General features: G+C 39.6%; 1 protein-coding gene and 1 pseudogene across 1 annotated transcript in view; one reads left to right on the top strand and one right to left on the bottom strand.

The window, feature by feature from the left end:
* Positions 1–13,332, top strand: part of RPA1 (replication protein A1) — a 74,689-nt gene that overhangs the window by 27,839 nt on the left and 33,518 nt on the right. The window contains exon 5 of the mRNA XM_035027565.1: positions 4,150–4,238. Within this exon, the coding sequence (XP_034883456.1) occupies positions 4,150–4,238 (89 nt within the window). The remainder of the gene's footprint in view (positions 1–4,149; positions 4,239–13,332) is intronic.
* Positions 6,637–9,021, bottom strand: LOC118025002 (annotated as a pseudogene).

The following is a 13,332-nucleotide window of genomic DNA, read 5'->3' as shown; positions in this document are numbered from 1 at the left end:
TCCATGTTGTGGCATCTACCAGTACTTCATTCCTTTGTATAGCCAAATAATATTCTGTTGTATGAGTATGTCACATTTTGTTTATCCATTTGTTTGGACATTTGGGTTTCTATCTTTTTGCTATTAAGAATAATGCTGTGGACATTTGGGTATAAGTTTTTGTGTGGACATCTTCCATTTTATATATGTATATATTTAGGAGTGGAATTGTGGGTCATATGGTAACTTTAAGATTAAAAATTTTTTTTTTAAGTATTTATTTATTTATTTGAGAGAGAGACACAGCGAGAGAGGGAACACAAGCAGAGGGAATGGGAGAGGGAGAAACAGGGTTCCCGCCGAGCAGGGAGCCTGATGTGGGGCTCAATCCCAGGACCTTGGGATCATGACCTGAACCGAAGGCAGACACTTAACGACTGAGCCACCCAGGCACCCCTAAGATTAAATTTCTGAAGAAGGACCAGACTGTTTTCCAAAGTGGCTACCAATTTATATTCCCACTAGCAATGTATGAGGGTTCCAGTTTCTTCATGTTCTCACCAACATAGGTAATTAAATCTGTTGTAGTATTTTCAGTTAAAGTATCATCTGTAGAATAGTTTAGTAATTTACAGGTGAGGTCTTCTTTTACCATTTTCCCCCAAAATTTTCTTGGCAGCTCTTCTCTTTATTCTTCCATATGAATTCCAGAGTTATAAAGTCAAGTTGAAGAAAATAAAAGTCTCACTGGAATGCAAGAAATTGCATTAAATTTATATAGTATTTGATACTAAGTCTCTGCATTCAAGAATATGGTATGGAGGGGTACCTGGGTGGCTCATTGGGTTAAGCGACTACCTTCGTCTTAGGTCATGATCCTGGAGTCCTGGGATCGAGTCCTGCATCGGGCTCCCTGCTTGGCGGGGAGCCTGCTTCTCCCTCTCCCTCTGCCTGCCTTCCCCTTGCTTGTGTGAGCTCTCTCTGTTAAATGAATAAATAAAATCTTAAAAAAAAAAAAAGAATATGGTATGGGAACTGAGGGTTGCTGGAGGGGAGTTGGGTGGGGGGATGGGATAAATGGGCGATGGGCATTAAAGAGAGACTGGATATAATGAGCACTGGGTGTTATATGCAACTGATGAATCACTAAATTCTACCCCTGAAACTAGTAATACGGTATATGTTAATTAAATTGAACTTAAATAAAAAATCTAAAAAAATATATGGTATATATATGACTTCCCATATATCCCAATATCCAGCTTCAAATTACCACCTGATACAGATCTTATTTATACTATATCCCTTCTATGTCTACCCTCTTCTATAATTTTGAAGCAAGTCTCAGACATCGTATTATTTCATCCATAAATATCTTAGTATATATCTTTAGAAGATAACATTTTTATTTATTTATTTTATTTAATCTAATCATTTTTCTAAAGTAGTCTCCATGCTTGAAGTCACAGCCCTGAGATTAAGAGTCATATGCTTTATTGACTGAGCCAGCCAGGCACCCAAAAGATAACTCTTTTTTTTTTTTTTAAATACCATTTTACACCTGAAATATTAAATATCCTGTCAGCGTTCTGTTTCCAGTTATTTGTGTGTGTGTGTGTGTGTGTGAGAGAGAGAGAGAGAGAATTTTACCTGAATCAGGATCCAAAATAAAGTTCACACTGTAGTAGGTTGATACTTCTTTTAAGTCTCTTTGTATCTGGGGGCGCATGGGTGGCTCAGTCGGTTGGGCGTCTGCCTTTGGCTCGGGTCATGATCCCAGAGTCCTGGGATCGAGTCCTGCGTCGGACTCCCTGCTCTTCAGGGAGTCTGCTTTCCTCTCTGCCCCTCCCTCCACTCGTTCTCTCAGTCTGTCTCTCACATAAATAAGAAAAAAGTCTATTTGTCTCTGTAGGTTCCTCCAGTATATCTTTTTTCACCCTTACTGTTTGTTTTTGTAGTTTCAAGTTTTTGCTTAAATTCCAGTTAGTTAACACTTTACTGTTTATTTGTTAAAGAAGCCAGGTCAGGGCACCTGGGTGTCTCAATCAGTTAAGCATCTGCCTTTGGCTCAGGACATGATCCCAGAGTCCCGGGCTTAAACCCCACATTGGGCTCCCTGCTCCACGGGGAGTCTGCTTCTCTCTCTCTCTCTCTCTCTCTCTCTCGCTCTCGCTCTGTGAAATAAATAAATAAAATCTTTAAAAAAAATAAAAATTAAAAATAGAAACCAGGTCATTTGCCCTTTAGCCTCATGCAGTTTCCCATAGTCTGGATTTTGCTGATTGTATCTCTGTAAAGTTGTAATGTGTCCCTGTCATCTGTGTTTTCTGTAAGTAGATATTGGTATTTTCCTTTGATGTGCTGCTGGATTCATCTCGCTAATGTTTTATGTAGGATATATATATTAAAAGATAAAATTAATTTTTTGAGCCTATTTTCTCTTAGATTTTGCTATTTAGCCATGCTAAATGATTGATAAGCCTGGAGTAATTTGGATAATTTTGGAAGGTAGTTAAATATCTACCACTAAATTTCTATCAGGTAGTTTTTATAGGGAATCTATAATTGTCAGGAATAGATAGTTTCAAGCTTCTTTTATTAAAGTAATTAACTTTGATATGAAAGCCTGATAAAGGTAGCACAAACTCTTCAGTTATATATAAAAACTCAAAATATAGCAATCAGACCATTTGAAGAATACAACATGATGAAGTTGTGTTTGTTATTGCTTAAATATTGCTCCAGGGGTGCCTGGTTGGCTCAGTTGGTTGAGTGTCTGACTCTTGATTTTGGCTTGGATCATGGTCTTGGGGTTGTGGGATCGGGCCCCAAATCGGGCTCCGTGCTTGGTACAGAATCTGCTTGAGATTCTCTCTTTCCCTGTCTTGCCCTTCCCCTGCTTGCGCACACGCTCTCTCTGTCTCTCAAAGAAATAAATAAAATCCTAAAAATATATTGCTTTAAACCATCCACTTCTTTTTATCACCATTGCCATGACCCTACTACAGGCTACCATCTTTTGGTCTCCCTGCTTCCAGTGTGTTCCCCTCAAATTCCTTCTTCAAGTTTCAGTTCTTTTTCAAATACACATGTAATCATGACATTCTCATTCAAGTATGTATTGAACAATAGCTGTGGATACCTGGAGGCCACCTACTCTTGTTGAAAGTGCTATCTGGTAGAGATCGATAATAATGAAATGAAGAGTGTATAAAAAATATATAAATGAATAGTTAAATGATGAGCACAGTTAAAATCTATGTTCATAATTCTGTATTAATGTATATTAAACCTGAGAGAAGTGATGTAAAGGAAAGAAGTCATGGCTGTAGAGAAAAGTATAACAGAAACCCAGTCTAAACTAAAGATGAAGGAAGTGTCTCTTGAAGAAGTGATGTTTGAAATGAGAGCAAAATGAGTACTAGCTGAGGGCAGAATAAGAGAAGGCCATACCAGTCAGTGAGCAGCAGGTACAAAGGCTTTGTGGCAGGAGAGAACATGGCACATACCAGGAACTGAAAGCAGACAGAATGGCCGGAGAGCAGAGCATCTCAGGGAAGTGGTATGAGATGAGCTGGAGAGAGATTGGCAAGGCCAGACCACACAGAGCCTTGTAGGCTGTGTGTGAAAGGTCTTATTTTTGGCCTAAGGTTCTTGGGAAGTTATTGAAAGGTTTTAATCAGAGTTAAAGGTAGATGAAGAACTGTAAGTTGTTAGATAATAATTATATTAAAAAATAGCTACAGGCGTAATGTTTTTCACCGGGAAAAGGTAATTGTTTAGGTAAGTATATGTTTCTGAAAACAGATCATCTTTTGTTGTGCCATATATTATTGTGTTTAGTAATCTAAATTCTGATCGTGTCATTTGCTCCTTGAAGATATGGTTTGTGGTAAGGACACTGCATTTTAATTAAAGGACTAGATGGAAAATGAAAACCCTGCAATCATAAAAAGCCTTGATAATGATGCAGTGAAAGATTAAGGGAAATATTTACATAGGAATTGATATCATATCTTTCTCAAGTTATTCAGTAATGAAAACCCGTTGACAAACGGAAATAGTTTTATCAAAATGATTATGGGGGAAAGCTTTTTTTAAGTAGCTTGTCATTTGAAGGGCTTCTGAATTGATTTTTTCTAACTTGTTTCTATTTCTTTGCCTTCATAGGAGAGTAGTTATTTTGATGGAGTTAGACATTTTGAAATCTGCTGAAGCAGTTGGATTAAAGATTGGCAATCCTGTGCCCTATAATGAAGGTAAAATGCTTTTTTATAGGTTGTAGCTCTCAATTGAATACCTCTTTATAGATCCAGAATTCTACCTTTTGGGTTCAGTTTGATTTATTGGTCTTACCAAGACTAGTGATTTGGGGGTTTAGGAACCAGGTTAATCTTTCAGCGTTTTCAGCGCTAAAGAAATGATGGTAGGACTCTGAAGGAAAACCCTCTTCTCTGTTTTTCTCTGCATACAACTTCTTTCATACTTTTGGCTTATCTGTCACCAGAAGTATGGGGTTTATCCTACACTAAGCAATTCTCTAATTCTCCATGAACACTGGCTGATTGTCCTACGATTCAGTTTAGTTCTGATGCTATCTGTCTGAAGTTAGCATCAGATTCCTTAGGTAAAGACTGAGTCCCACAAGGCTGCCTCCGTACCCCTCTGCCACCCCAAACCCCAGTTCCGAAGCCAGTCAAAAGTCCTAGGTAGTTACTTGCGCTTCTGACTAACTGGCTGTAAATTGGAGTTCCCACAACCCCCTCCTCAGGTTCGATTAGATTAATGAGCTAGAGAGGCTCACAGAACTCAGAGAGCAGCCAGGTGGAAGAGGTGTACTGGGCAAGGTATGTGGGAAGGGGTGCAGAGTTTCTGTACTCTCTCGCGGTACACCGTCCTCCCAGCACTTCCATGTCTTCACCAACAGAAGTTCCCAAACCCCATCCTTTTGGGTTTTTATGGAGGCCTCCTTAGTTAGGCATGATTTAATAATCATTGATCATTGGTGATTGGTTCAGTCTCTAATCCCTCTTCTCTCCTTAGAGGTGATGGGTGGGTGCTGAAAGTTCCAACTCTAATCACATGGTTGGTTCCCCTGACAATCATCCCCATCCTTAGGGGCTTTCCAAAAGTCACCTCACTGACACTCAGGTGTGGTTGAAATGGGCTTCCTCCTACCACTTAGGAAATTATAAGGGTTTTAAGAGCTCTGTGCCAGAAACCATGGATGAAGGCCAAAAAAATACTTGTTATATCACAATATCACAAGCTTACATTAGGAAAGGAGGAAAAATTAGAGAATATAATGGAAAAAGATCCCACTTACAATAGATTAAAAATAAATACATAGGGGCACCTGGCTGGCTCAGTTGGAGGAGTGTGTAACTTTTGATCTCGGGGTCATGAGTTTGAGTCCCATGTTGGGTGTAGAGATTACTTAAATAAAAAAAACTTGAAAAAGAAGCCAATATATAGAAGTAATGTTAATGAGAAATGTGCTTTCTTAAATGCACATTTTTGTTTTTGTTTGTTTTTGTTTTTAAAAAATGTAAAGCAAGGGACACCTGCTTGGCTCAGTCAGTAGAACATGTGATTCTTGATCTCAGGGTCTTAAGTTTGAGTTCTATGTTGAGGGTAGAGTTTACTCAATTAAAAAAAAAATCTTAAAAAAAATAATGTAAAGCAAGGGCTCCTGGCTGGCTTAGTCAATAGAACATGCAGCTCTTTATCTCGAGGTTGTGAGTTTGAGCCCCACATTGGGTGTAGAGATTACTTAAAAATAAAATCTTGGGCGCCTGGGTGGCTCAGATGGTTAAGCGTCTGCCTTCAGCTCAGGTCATGATCCCAGGGTCCTCGGATCGAGGCCTGCATCGGGCTCCCTGCTCCTTGGGAGCCTGCTTCTCCCTCTGCCTCTCTCTCTGTCTCTCATGAATAAATAAATAAAATCTTAAAAAAAAAAAAAAACCTGAATATTTTTTAAAAATAAATAAATAAAATCTTTAAAAACTAATAAAATAAAAAATGTAAAGCATATAATCTGTACTCTTTTGATAGCACTCAACACACCAATAGTCTTTAGAATAATTTCTGTGTTTATTACGAGGCAATGAGTAAACTCCATGAAGGTAGAGACCATATTTGTTTATTCTTTTTATGTCCCTGGTGCCTTTTATTTTTATTTATTTTATATTTTTATTAAATAAAGTGCAACAACAGTGGCCACCCGCCTCTTTGTTTGCACCTCTGTGATCAAAAGCAGCTTTCAGAGCACAGATCTCCAATATTTGAAGGACAGGGTCTTTTTTGCCTACTTCATTTCCCCAGTATGCAAGCTGCTCTAGGAACAGGTGCACTGCAGCCTGCCACTTAGCTGAGGGTCCAGGGATGGGTAGTTGTTACTGTGTTAAGAGCTGAAATTGACCACAGTTTACCATCCAGATCTTCTGGAAGTTGCAAGCCTTCAGTAGACTCCCAAATTCCAAAATAGTTATATCAGACAGGTTCCGCCAATGCAATTATAGTCTAGATTAAGAGGGAGATTCCTGGTACTTCTTACCCCGCCATCTTCTCAGAATCTTCTCAACAGTGATTATCTGTTGATAATGAGTTTTATTTTCTTGTGAAAATATACAAAAAAGCACAATGAAATGAGAACAATTACTTTAAATAAGAGACGATGATAGTTCTAGAAAAAGGCAAAGAATCATCAAATCATTGACTCTGTAAAAGGAGATGGCTGATCTGCCCCCCACCAAGTCTAATAAAAATAACATTTAAAAATAAATAAAAACAAAAAGGGGCACCTGGCTGGCTCAGTCAGTAGAGCATGTGACTCTTGATCTCACAGTCATGAGTTTGAGCCCCATGTGAGGTGTAGAGCCTACTTAAAAAATAAAAATAAAAAAAATTAGAGCCTCACTGTTCACCAAAATAAATTCCAGATTTTTTTAAAAAAAAGAAAACTAGGGGCGCCTGGGTGGCTTAGTCAGTTAAGCATCTGACTTCGATTCAGGTCATGATCTTGGGATCCTGGGATCAAGCCCTGCATCAGGCTCCCCACTCAGCAGGGAGTTTGCTTGTCCCTCTCCCCCTGCCCGTCCGCCTGCTTGTGCTCTCTCTCAAATAAATAAATAAATAAAAATTAGAAAATGAAACCATCAAAAATAATAGAGAGAATTGGGGCTGCATATAGATTGGGATAATTCACAATGAATATTTGATTACATTGAAATAAAAAAATTTTGCATGGTAAAAATAGAAAGATGTGTGAACTTAAACTAGGATAAAATAGTTACAAAAGATAGGGGCTCCTGGCTGACTCAGTCAGTAGAGCATGTGACTGGATCCTTCGGTGGTGAGTTTGAGCCCCACGCTGGGGTAGAATTTACTTAAAAAAAAAAGATGGGACTGACAAAAGATTAATATCTAATATTTACTGAATTTTTTACAAGAGAAAATTACTTTTTATTATTGCTATTGAAATATTTTTTCCAAGGAAAAATACTCAGTTGGAAAGCAGGCATCAGGCATTTGATAAGAAGAGTGTTCACTGTGGAGAAAACAAATGGCCAATACATAGCAAAAAATATTTAGCTTTATTGGTGATTTTTGTCTTTTTCCTGATTTTAGGGAGATAACATTGTCTTTTTCCATTAAGTATTTTGTTAGCTGTGGGTTTTTCATAGATTCTTTTTATCAGTATGAAGAAGTTTATTTTCAATTCCTAGTTTGCTGAGGGTTTTTATCAGGAATAGGTGGTGAATTTTGTCAAATGTTTTTTCTGTGTCTATTGATGATCATACGGTTTTTCTTTTTTTATTGGTTAATAATGGTGCGTTACATTCAGTGATTTTTGAATGCTAAACCAGTTTGGTTTCTGGGGTAAGTTATATCATCATGATCTATTTGTACTTTTTATATATTGTTGGATTTCTGAATTCTCTTGATTTAACAATCCAGTTTGATTTGATTTGATTTTGTTTGAAATTTTTACATCTGTATTATGAGGAATATTGGTCTGTAATTTTCTTACACCCTTGTCTAATTTTGGTATCATAGTAACCCTGGCCTCACAGAATGATTTAGAAAGTGTTCCCTCTTAAATTTTCTAAAATAGTTTATGTAGAATTACTACTTCTTAAAATGTTTAGTAAAGTTTACCAGTGAAGCCATCTGGGGCTGATATATTTTTTTAGAAAGGTTTTAAACCTCAGTGCAGTTGCTTTAACAGATATACATAGGGTTATCCAGATAATCTATATCTTTTTGAGTGAGCTATAGTAGATTGTGTTTTAAGGAATTCGACCATGTCACTTAAGTTAACTTAGTTGGATTTATTGGCCAGCATAAAAGTAAACAGTCTAGGGGTGCCTGGCTGGCTCAGTTGGTAGAACGTGTGACTCTTTTTTTTTTTTTTTTAAGATTTTATTTATTTATTTGACAGAGAGAGACACAGAGAAGGAACACAAGCAGGGGGAGTGGGAGAGGGAGAAGCAGGCTTCCCGCTGAGCAGGGAGCCGGATGTGGGGCTCGATCCCAGGACACTGGGATCATGACCTGAGCCGAAGGCAGACACTTAACGGCTGAGCCACCCAGGCGCCCCTTGTCTTTTTCCATAAACATCCATCTTTCCCTTTGACTCCTTCTTCCAATCCTCCACTGTGCTGAAGAGCTGTTGAGTTCTTCCAGATTTTTGGTTAGGCAGGTGGTTTCCAAGCTGACTGGGTTTTCCAGGTAGCTTCCTGCACAGGGTTTTCCAGTCACTGGACCTGTGATTTATCCAACTTTGAAAATAGCCTTGGCCCATTCATGTTTCATGTGCTTTATTCATGAGACAGGTAGGGCTTTGAGAAACACAATATCCCCACTGGGCACTGCTGAAGAGCATCATGAGCAAAGTAGGCTTTTCACTTATTAAAATAATTTAATAAATAGGCATCCAAAATAAGTCTGGTCACTCTCACTTTAGCTGTTTTTTGCGTTGCTCTTCCAGTCACTCCACACGATCCATTTGGCTTGGGCAGATGAATGAACTACTGACATTATGTGGCTTTGGTCACCTCTCAGCTCTCCTTTCCATGTGTGTGTCCTGGTAGTTCGTTTTTTGAGGAACCTCCATACTGTTTTCCAGAGTGGCTGCACCAGTTTGCATTCCCACCAACAGTGCACGAGGGTTCCTTTTTCTCCACATTCTTGCCGACACTTGTTGTTTCTTGTGTTTTTGATTTTAGCCATTCTGACAGGCGTGAGGTGATATCTCATTATAGTTAGGATTTGCGTTTGCTGAATGATGAGTGATGTTGAATATCCTTTCATGTCTGTTTGCCATCTGTATCTCTTCTTTGGAAAAATGTCTGTTCATGTCTTCTGCCCATTTTTTAATTGGATTATTTGTCATTATCCATTAATTTTTTAACTAAATCTGAAGAGATGATGGTCAATCAATGAATATTTGGAAAAGAATTTCTGACACAATTTATGAGGAATACATATGTTTAGGGAAATGAATAATGTAAGAGTTTATATAATTTATTAAATTAATAGCTTATATTAGCTATTTTAATTAAAACATGACATCAAAAAAATTAAAAATGACTTTTCAGCTGGTCAGCATAAAGATTCCAAAAGCTGGGGGCACCTGGGTGGCTCAGATGGTTGAGTGTCTGCCTTCAGCTCAGGTCATGATCCCAGGGTCCTGGGATCGAGTCCCGCATCGGGCTCCCTGCTCCGCGGGAAGCCTGCTTCTCCCTCTCCCACTCCCTCTGCTTGTGTTCCCTCTTTCGCTGTGTCTCTCTCTGTCAAATAAATAAATAAAATCTTAAAAAAAAGATGCCAAAGCTGTATATATGACTTCACTCATTTAAAGTTTTCTACTGGGGCGCCTGGGTGGCTCAGTTGGTTAAGCAACTGCCTTCGGCTCAGGTCATGATCCTGGAGTCCCGGGATCGAGTCCCGCATCGGGCTCCCTGCTCGGCGGGGAGTCTGCTTCTCCCTCTCCTGTTCCCCTCTCTTGTGCTCTCTCTCTCATTTTCTCTCTCAAATAAATAAATAAAATCTTTTAAAAAAATAATAAAGTTTTCTACTATGTATTTCTTTTTCTTTCCCAATTGATTTCACAGTAGGAAATTAAATAGGTGGTTTTGAGTCTTTTTGACTTAGACAAATAAAGGTTCCAATTAAAATTAAACTCTATTGCTCCTAATAAAGAAAGGTGCTTAGGTGGTTTCTACTTGAAGGACACTAATTCACCATCTTTATTTAAATTTACCAAACATAATTCTTCAGTTTTTCATTAATCAAAAATTATTAGTCAGGTTTTTGCCTAAGAATAAATAGATTTGATGCTAATAATTTTTGTGCTAGAGGCAAACTGCATCCTGTCTTCATTTCCTATCTGGGACTCAGTTCTAGCCATCGCCTCAGAGTCAATGGAAAGGAAAGGAAAGTTTGAGAAGCTCACGCCTGAACTCTCACACAGTAGTCAGCACACTCACAGAATGTTAGAGATAGAAGAAACTATTTTAGAGATCAGTTTTAATCATAAGAAAAAGAAGGTGAAGAAGGTGATAAGTGACTTGGCTAAGGTTGCATAGCAGGTGAGTTGCTTCAACAAATGAGACTCATTATTCCTAATTTCCAGGTGAAGATGCTTTCCACTGTACCCACACCTTCAAAAATTAACCTTCATATCAAAGTTTTTGCCTATTCCGAAAATTGTATTTTAGTTAATAGGTTGTGTGAGTTGAATCTATTATTGGAATGTTTTATATGTGTATATACACACACATACACACACACACAAGTTATCTCTGTTTCATGTTAGTATACTTATCCATTATAACTTGTATAATTTAAAAAATTGAATATAATTAAGATAAATATCTGTTTTGTTTTTTATTTTTATTTATTTATTTATTTAAAGATTTTATTTATTTGCCAGAGAGAGACACAGCGAGAGAGGGAGCACAAGCAGGGGGAGTGGGAGAGGGGGAAGCAGGCTTCCCGCAGAGCAGGGAGCCCGATGCGGGGCTCGATCCCAGGACCCCGGGATCATGACCTGAGCCGAAGGCAGACGCTTAACGACTGAGCCACCCAGGCGCCCCCTGTTTTTTATTTTTAAAGATTTTATTTATTTGAGAGAGAGAATGAGAGAGAGAGCACACTTAGGGGGGAGCGGGAGAGGGAGAAGCAGATTCCCCGCTGAGCAGGGAGCCCGATGTGGGACTTGATCCTGGGACTCCAGGATCATGACCTGAGCCGAAGGCAGTCGCTTAACCAACTGAGCCACCCAGGCGCCCCTCAAGTAAATAAAATCTTTAAAATCAAAACAGAGGGCGTCTGGGTGGCTCAGTTGGTTAAGCGACTGCCTTCGGCTCAGGTCATGATCCCAGGGTCCTGCGATCGAGTCCCACATCGGGCTCCTGGCTCAGCGGGGAGCCTGCTTCTCCCTCTGACCCTCTCCTCTCTCATGCTGTTTCTCTCTCACTCGCTCTCTAATAAATGAATAAATAAAATCTTTAAAAAAAAAATTTAAAAAAAGATTTTATTTACTTGAGAGAGAGAACAAGCAGGAGGAGGGGGCGGGTCAGGGGGAGAGGGAGAAGTAGACTCCCCACTGAGTGGGGAGCCCCATGTGGGGCTCCATCCCAGGACCCCGAGATCATGACCCAAGCTGAAGTCAGACACTTAACCAACTGAGCCACTCAGGCGCACCCAGACATCTGTTTTTTATTTTTATTTTTATTTTTTAGACTTTATTTATTTGAGAGAGAGAATGAGAGACAGCACAAGAGAGAAGAGGGTCAGAGGGAGAAGCAGACTCCCCGCCGAGCAGGGAGCCTGATGTGGGACTCGATCCCAGGACTCCAGGATCATGACCTGAGCTGAAGGCAGTCACTTAACCAACTAAGCCACCCAGGCGCCCGGACATCTGTTTTTTATTTTTATTTTTATTTTTTATTTTATTTTTTTAAAGATTTTCTTTATTTTTTGACAGAGAGCGAGAGAGGGAACACAAGCAGAGGGAGAGGGAGAGGGAGAAGCAGGCTTCCCACGGAGCAGGGAGCCCGATGCAGGGCTTGATCCCAGGACCCCAGGACCATGACCTGAGCCGAAGGCAGACGCTTAACAACTGAGCCACCCAGGCTCCCCCCGGACATGAGTTTTTTAAATAAACATTAATTTTGTTTTAATTTTTGAATAGGTAATATAGTCACATGTTTCAACAATCAAAACTGCAAAATTACATATTTAGAGAAATCTTACTCCTACCCCGCCTCTTCTGCCATGTTTGTACCCACTGCTGACCTCTATAAGTAACCAGTTTTAGTGATTTCTTTTTATCCTTCAGGTGTTTCTTTATGCAAATATATATTACCAAATAAAAATATTATTGCTCCAGTTTGCTTACACAAAAGGTAGGATATTATGTATACTATCTTACCTTTTTTTTGATCCTGCTTTTTTGTTTTCTTTGTTTTTTTTTTTTAAGATTTTATTTAAGAGAGAGCGAGAGAATGAGAGAGAGAATACGAGAGGGGGGAGGGTAGGAGGGAGAAGCAGACTCCCTGCTGAGCAGGGAGCCTGATGTGGGACTCTATCCTGGGACTCCAGGACCATGACCTGAGCCGAAGGCAGTCACTTAACCAACTGAGCCAACCAGGCACCCCTTTGTTAAGTAGGCTTCATGCTGGGTGTGGAGCCCAATGTAGGCCTTAAACTCCTGACCTTGAGACTGAGACCTGAGCTGAGATCAAGAGTCAGATGCTTGGGGCGCCTGAGTGGCTCAGTTGGTTAAGCAACTGCCTTCGGCTCAGGTCATGATCCCGGAGTCCCAGGATCGAGTCCCACATCAGGCTCCCTGCTCAGCAGGGAGTCTGCTTCTCCCTCTGACCCTCCTCCCTCTCATGCTCTCTGTCTCTCATTCTCTCTCTCGCAAATAAATAAAATCTTAAAAAAAGTCAGATGCTTAACCAACTGAGCCACGCATGCACCCCTTTTATGATTGTGCTTTTAAAAAAATTTTTAGCCGAGAGATATTTCCATATATACTTAGAGATCTTCTTTATTAAAAACAAACAATTATAGAGTGTTCTGTTGTGTGACTGTTCCATAATTAACTAGCCTTGTGTTGATGACCCTTGGGTTGTTTGCTGTAGCAATCAAAACAGTACTGTAGTGAATAACTTTATACATATGCAGGTATATGGGCAGAAGTGGTTTGATTGCCAGAAGTGAGATCGCTGCACCAGTGGTAGGTGGATATGGTTGGATTCCCCTCTAGCATGGTGACATTCTGCATTCCCACCAGAGTGCCTGAAAATACTGGTTTCTTCACAGCTGTGCTAACAGGAG

This window comes from Mirounga leonina, unplaced genomic scaffold (genome assembly GCF_011800145.1).
Source record: "Mirounga leonina isolate KUSES-001 unplaced genomic scaffold, KU_Mleo_1.0 Mir_200, whole genome shotgun sequence".
Lineage (NCBI taxonomy): Eukaryota > Metazoa > Chordata > Mammalia > Carnivora > Phocidae > Mirounga > Mirounga leonina.
This window is presented reverse-complemented; position numbering and strand designations above follow the sequence as displayed.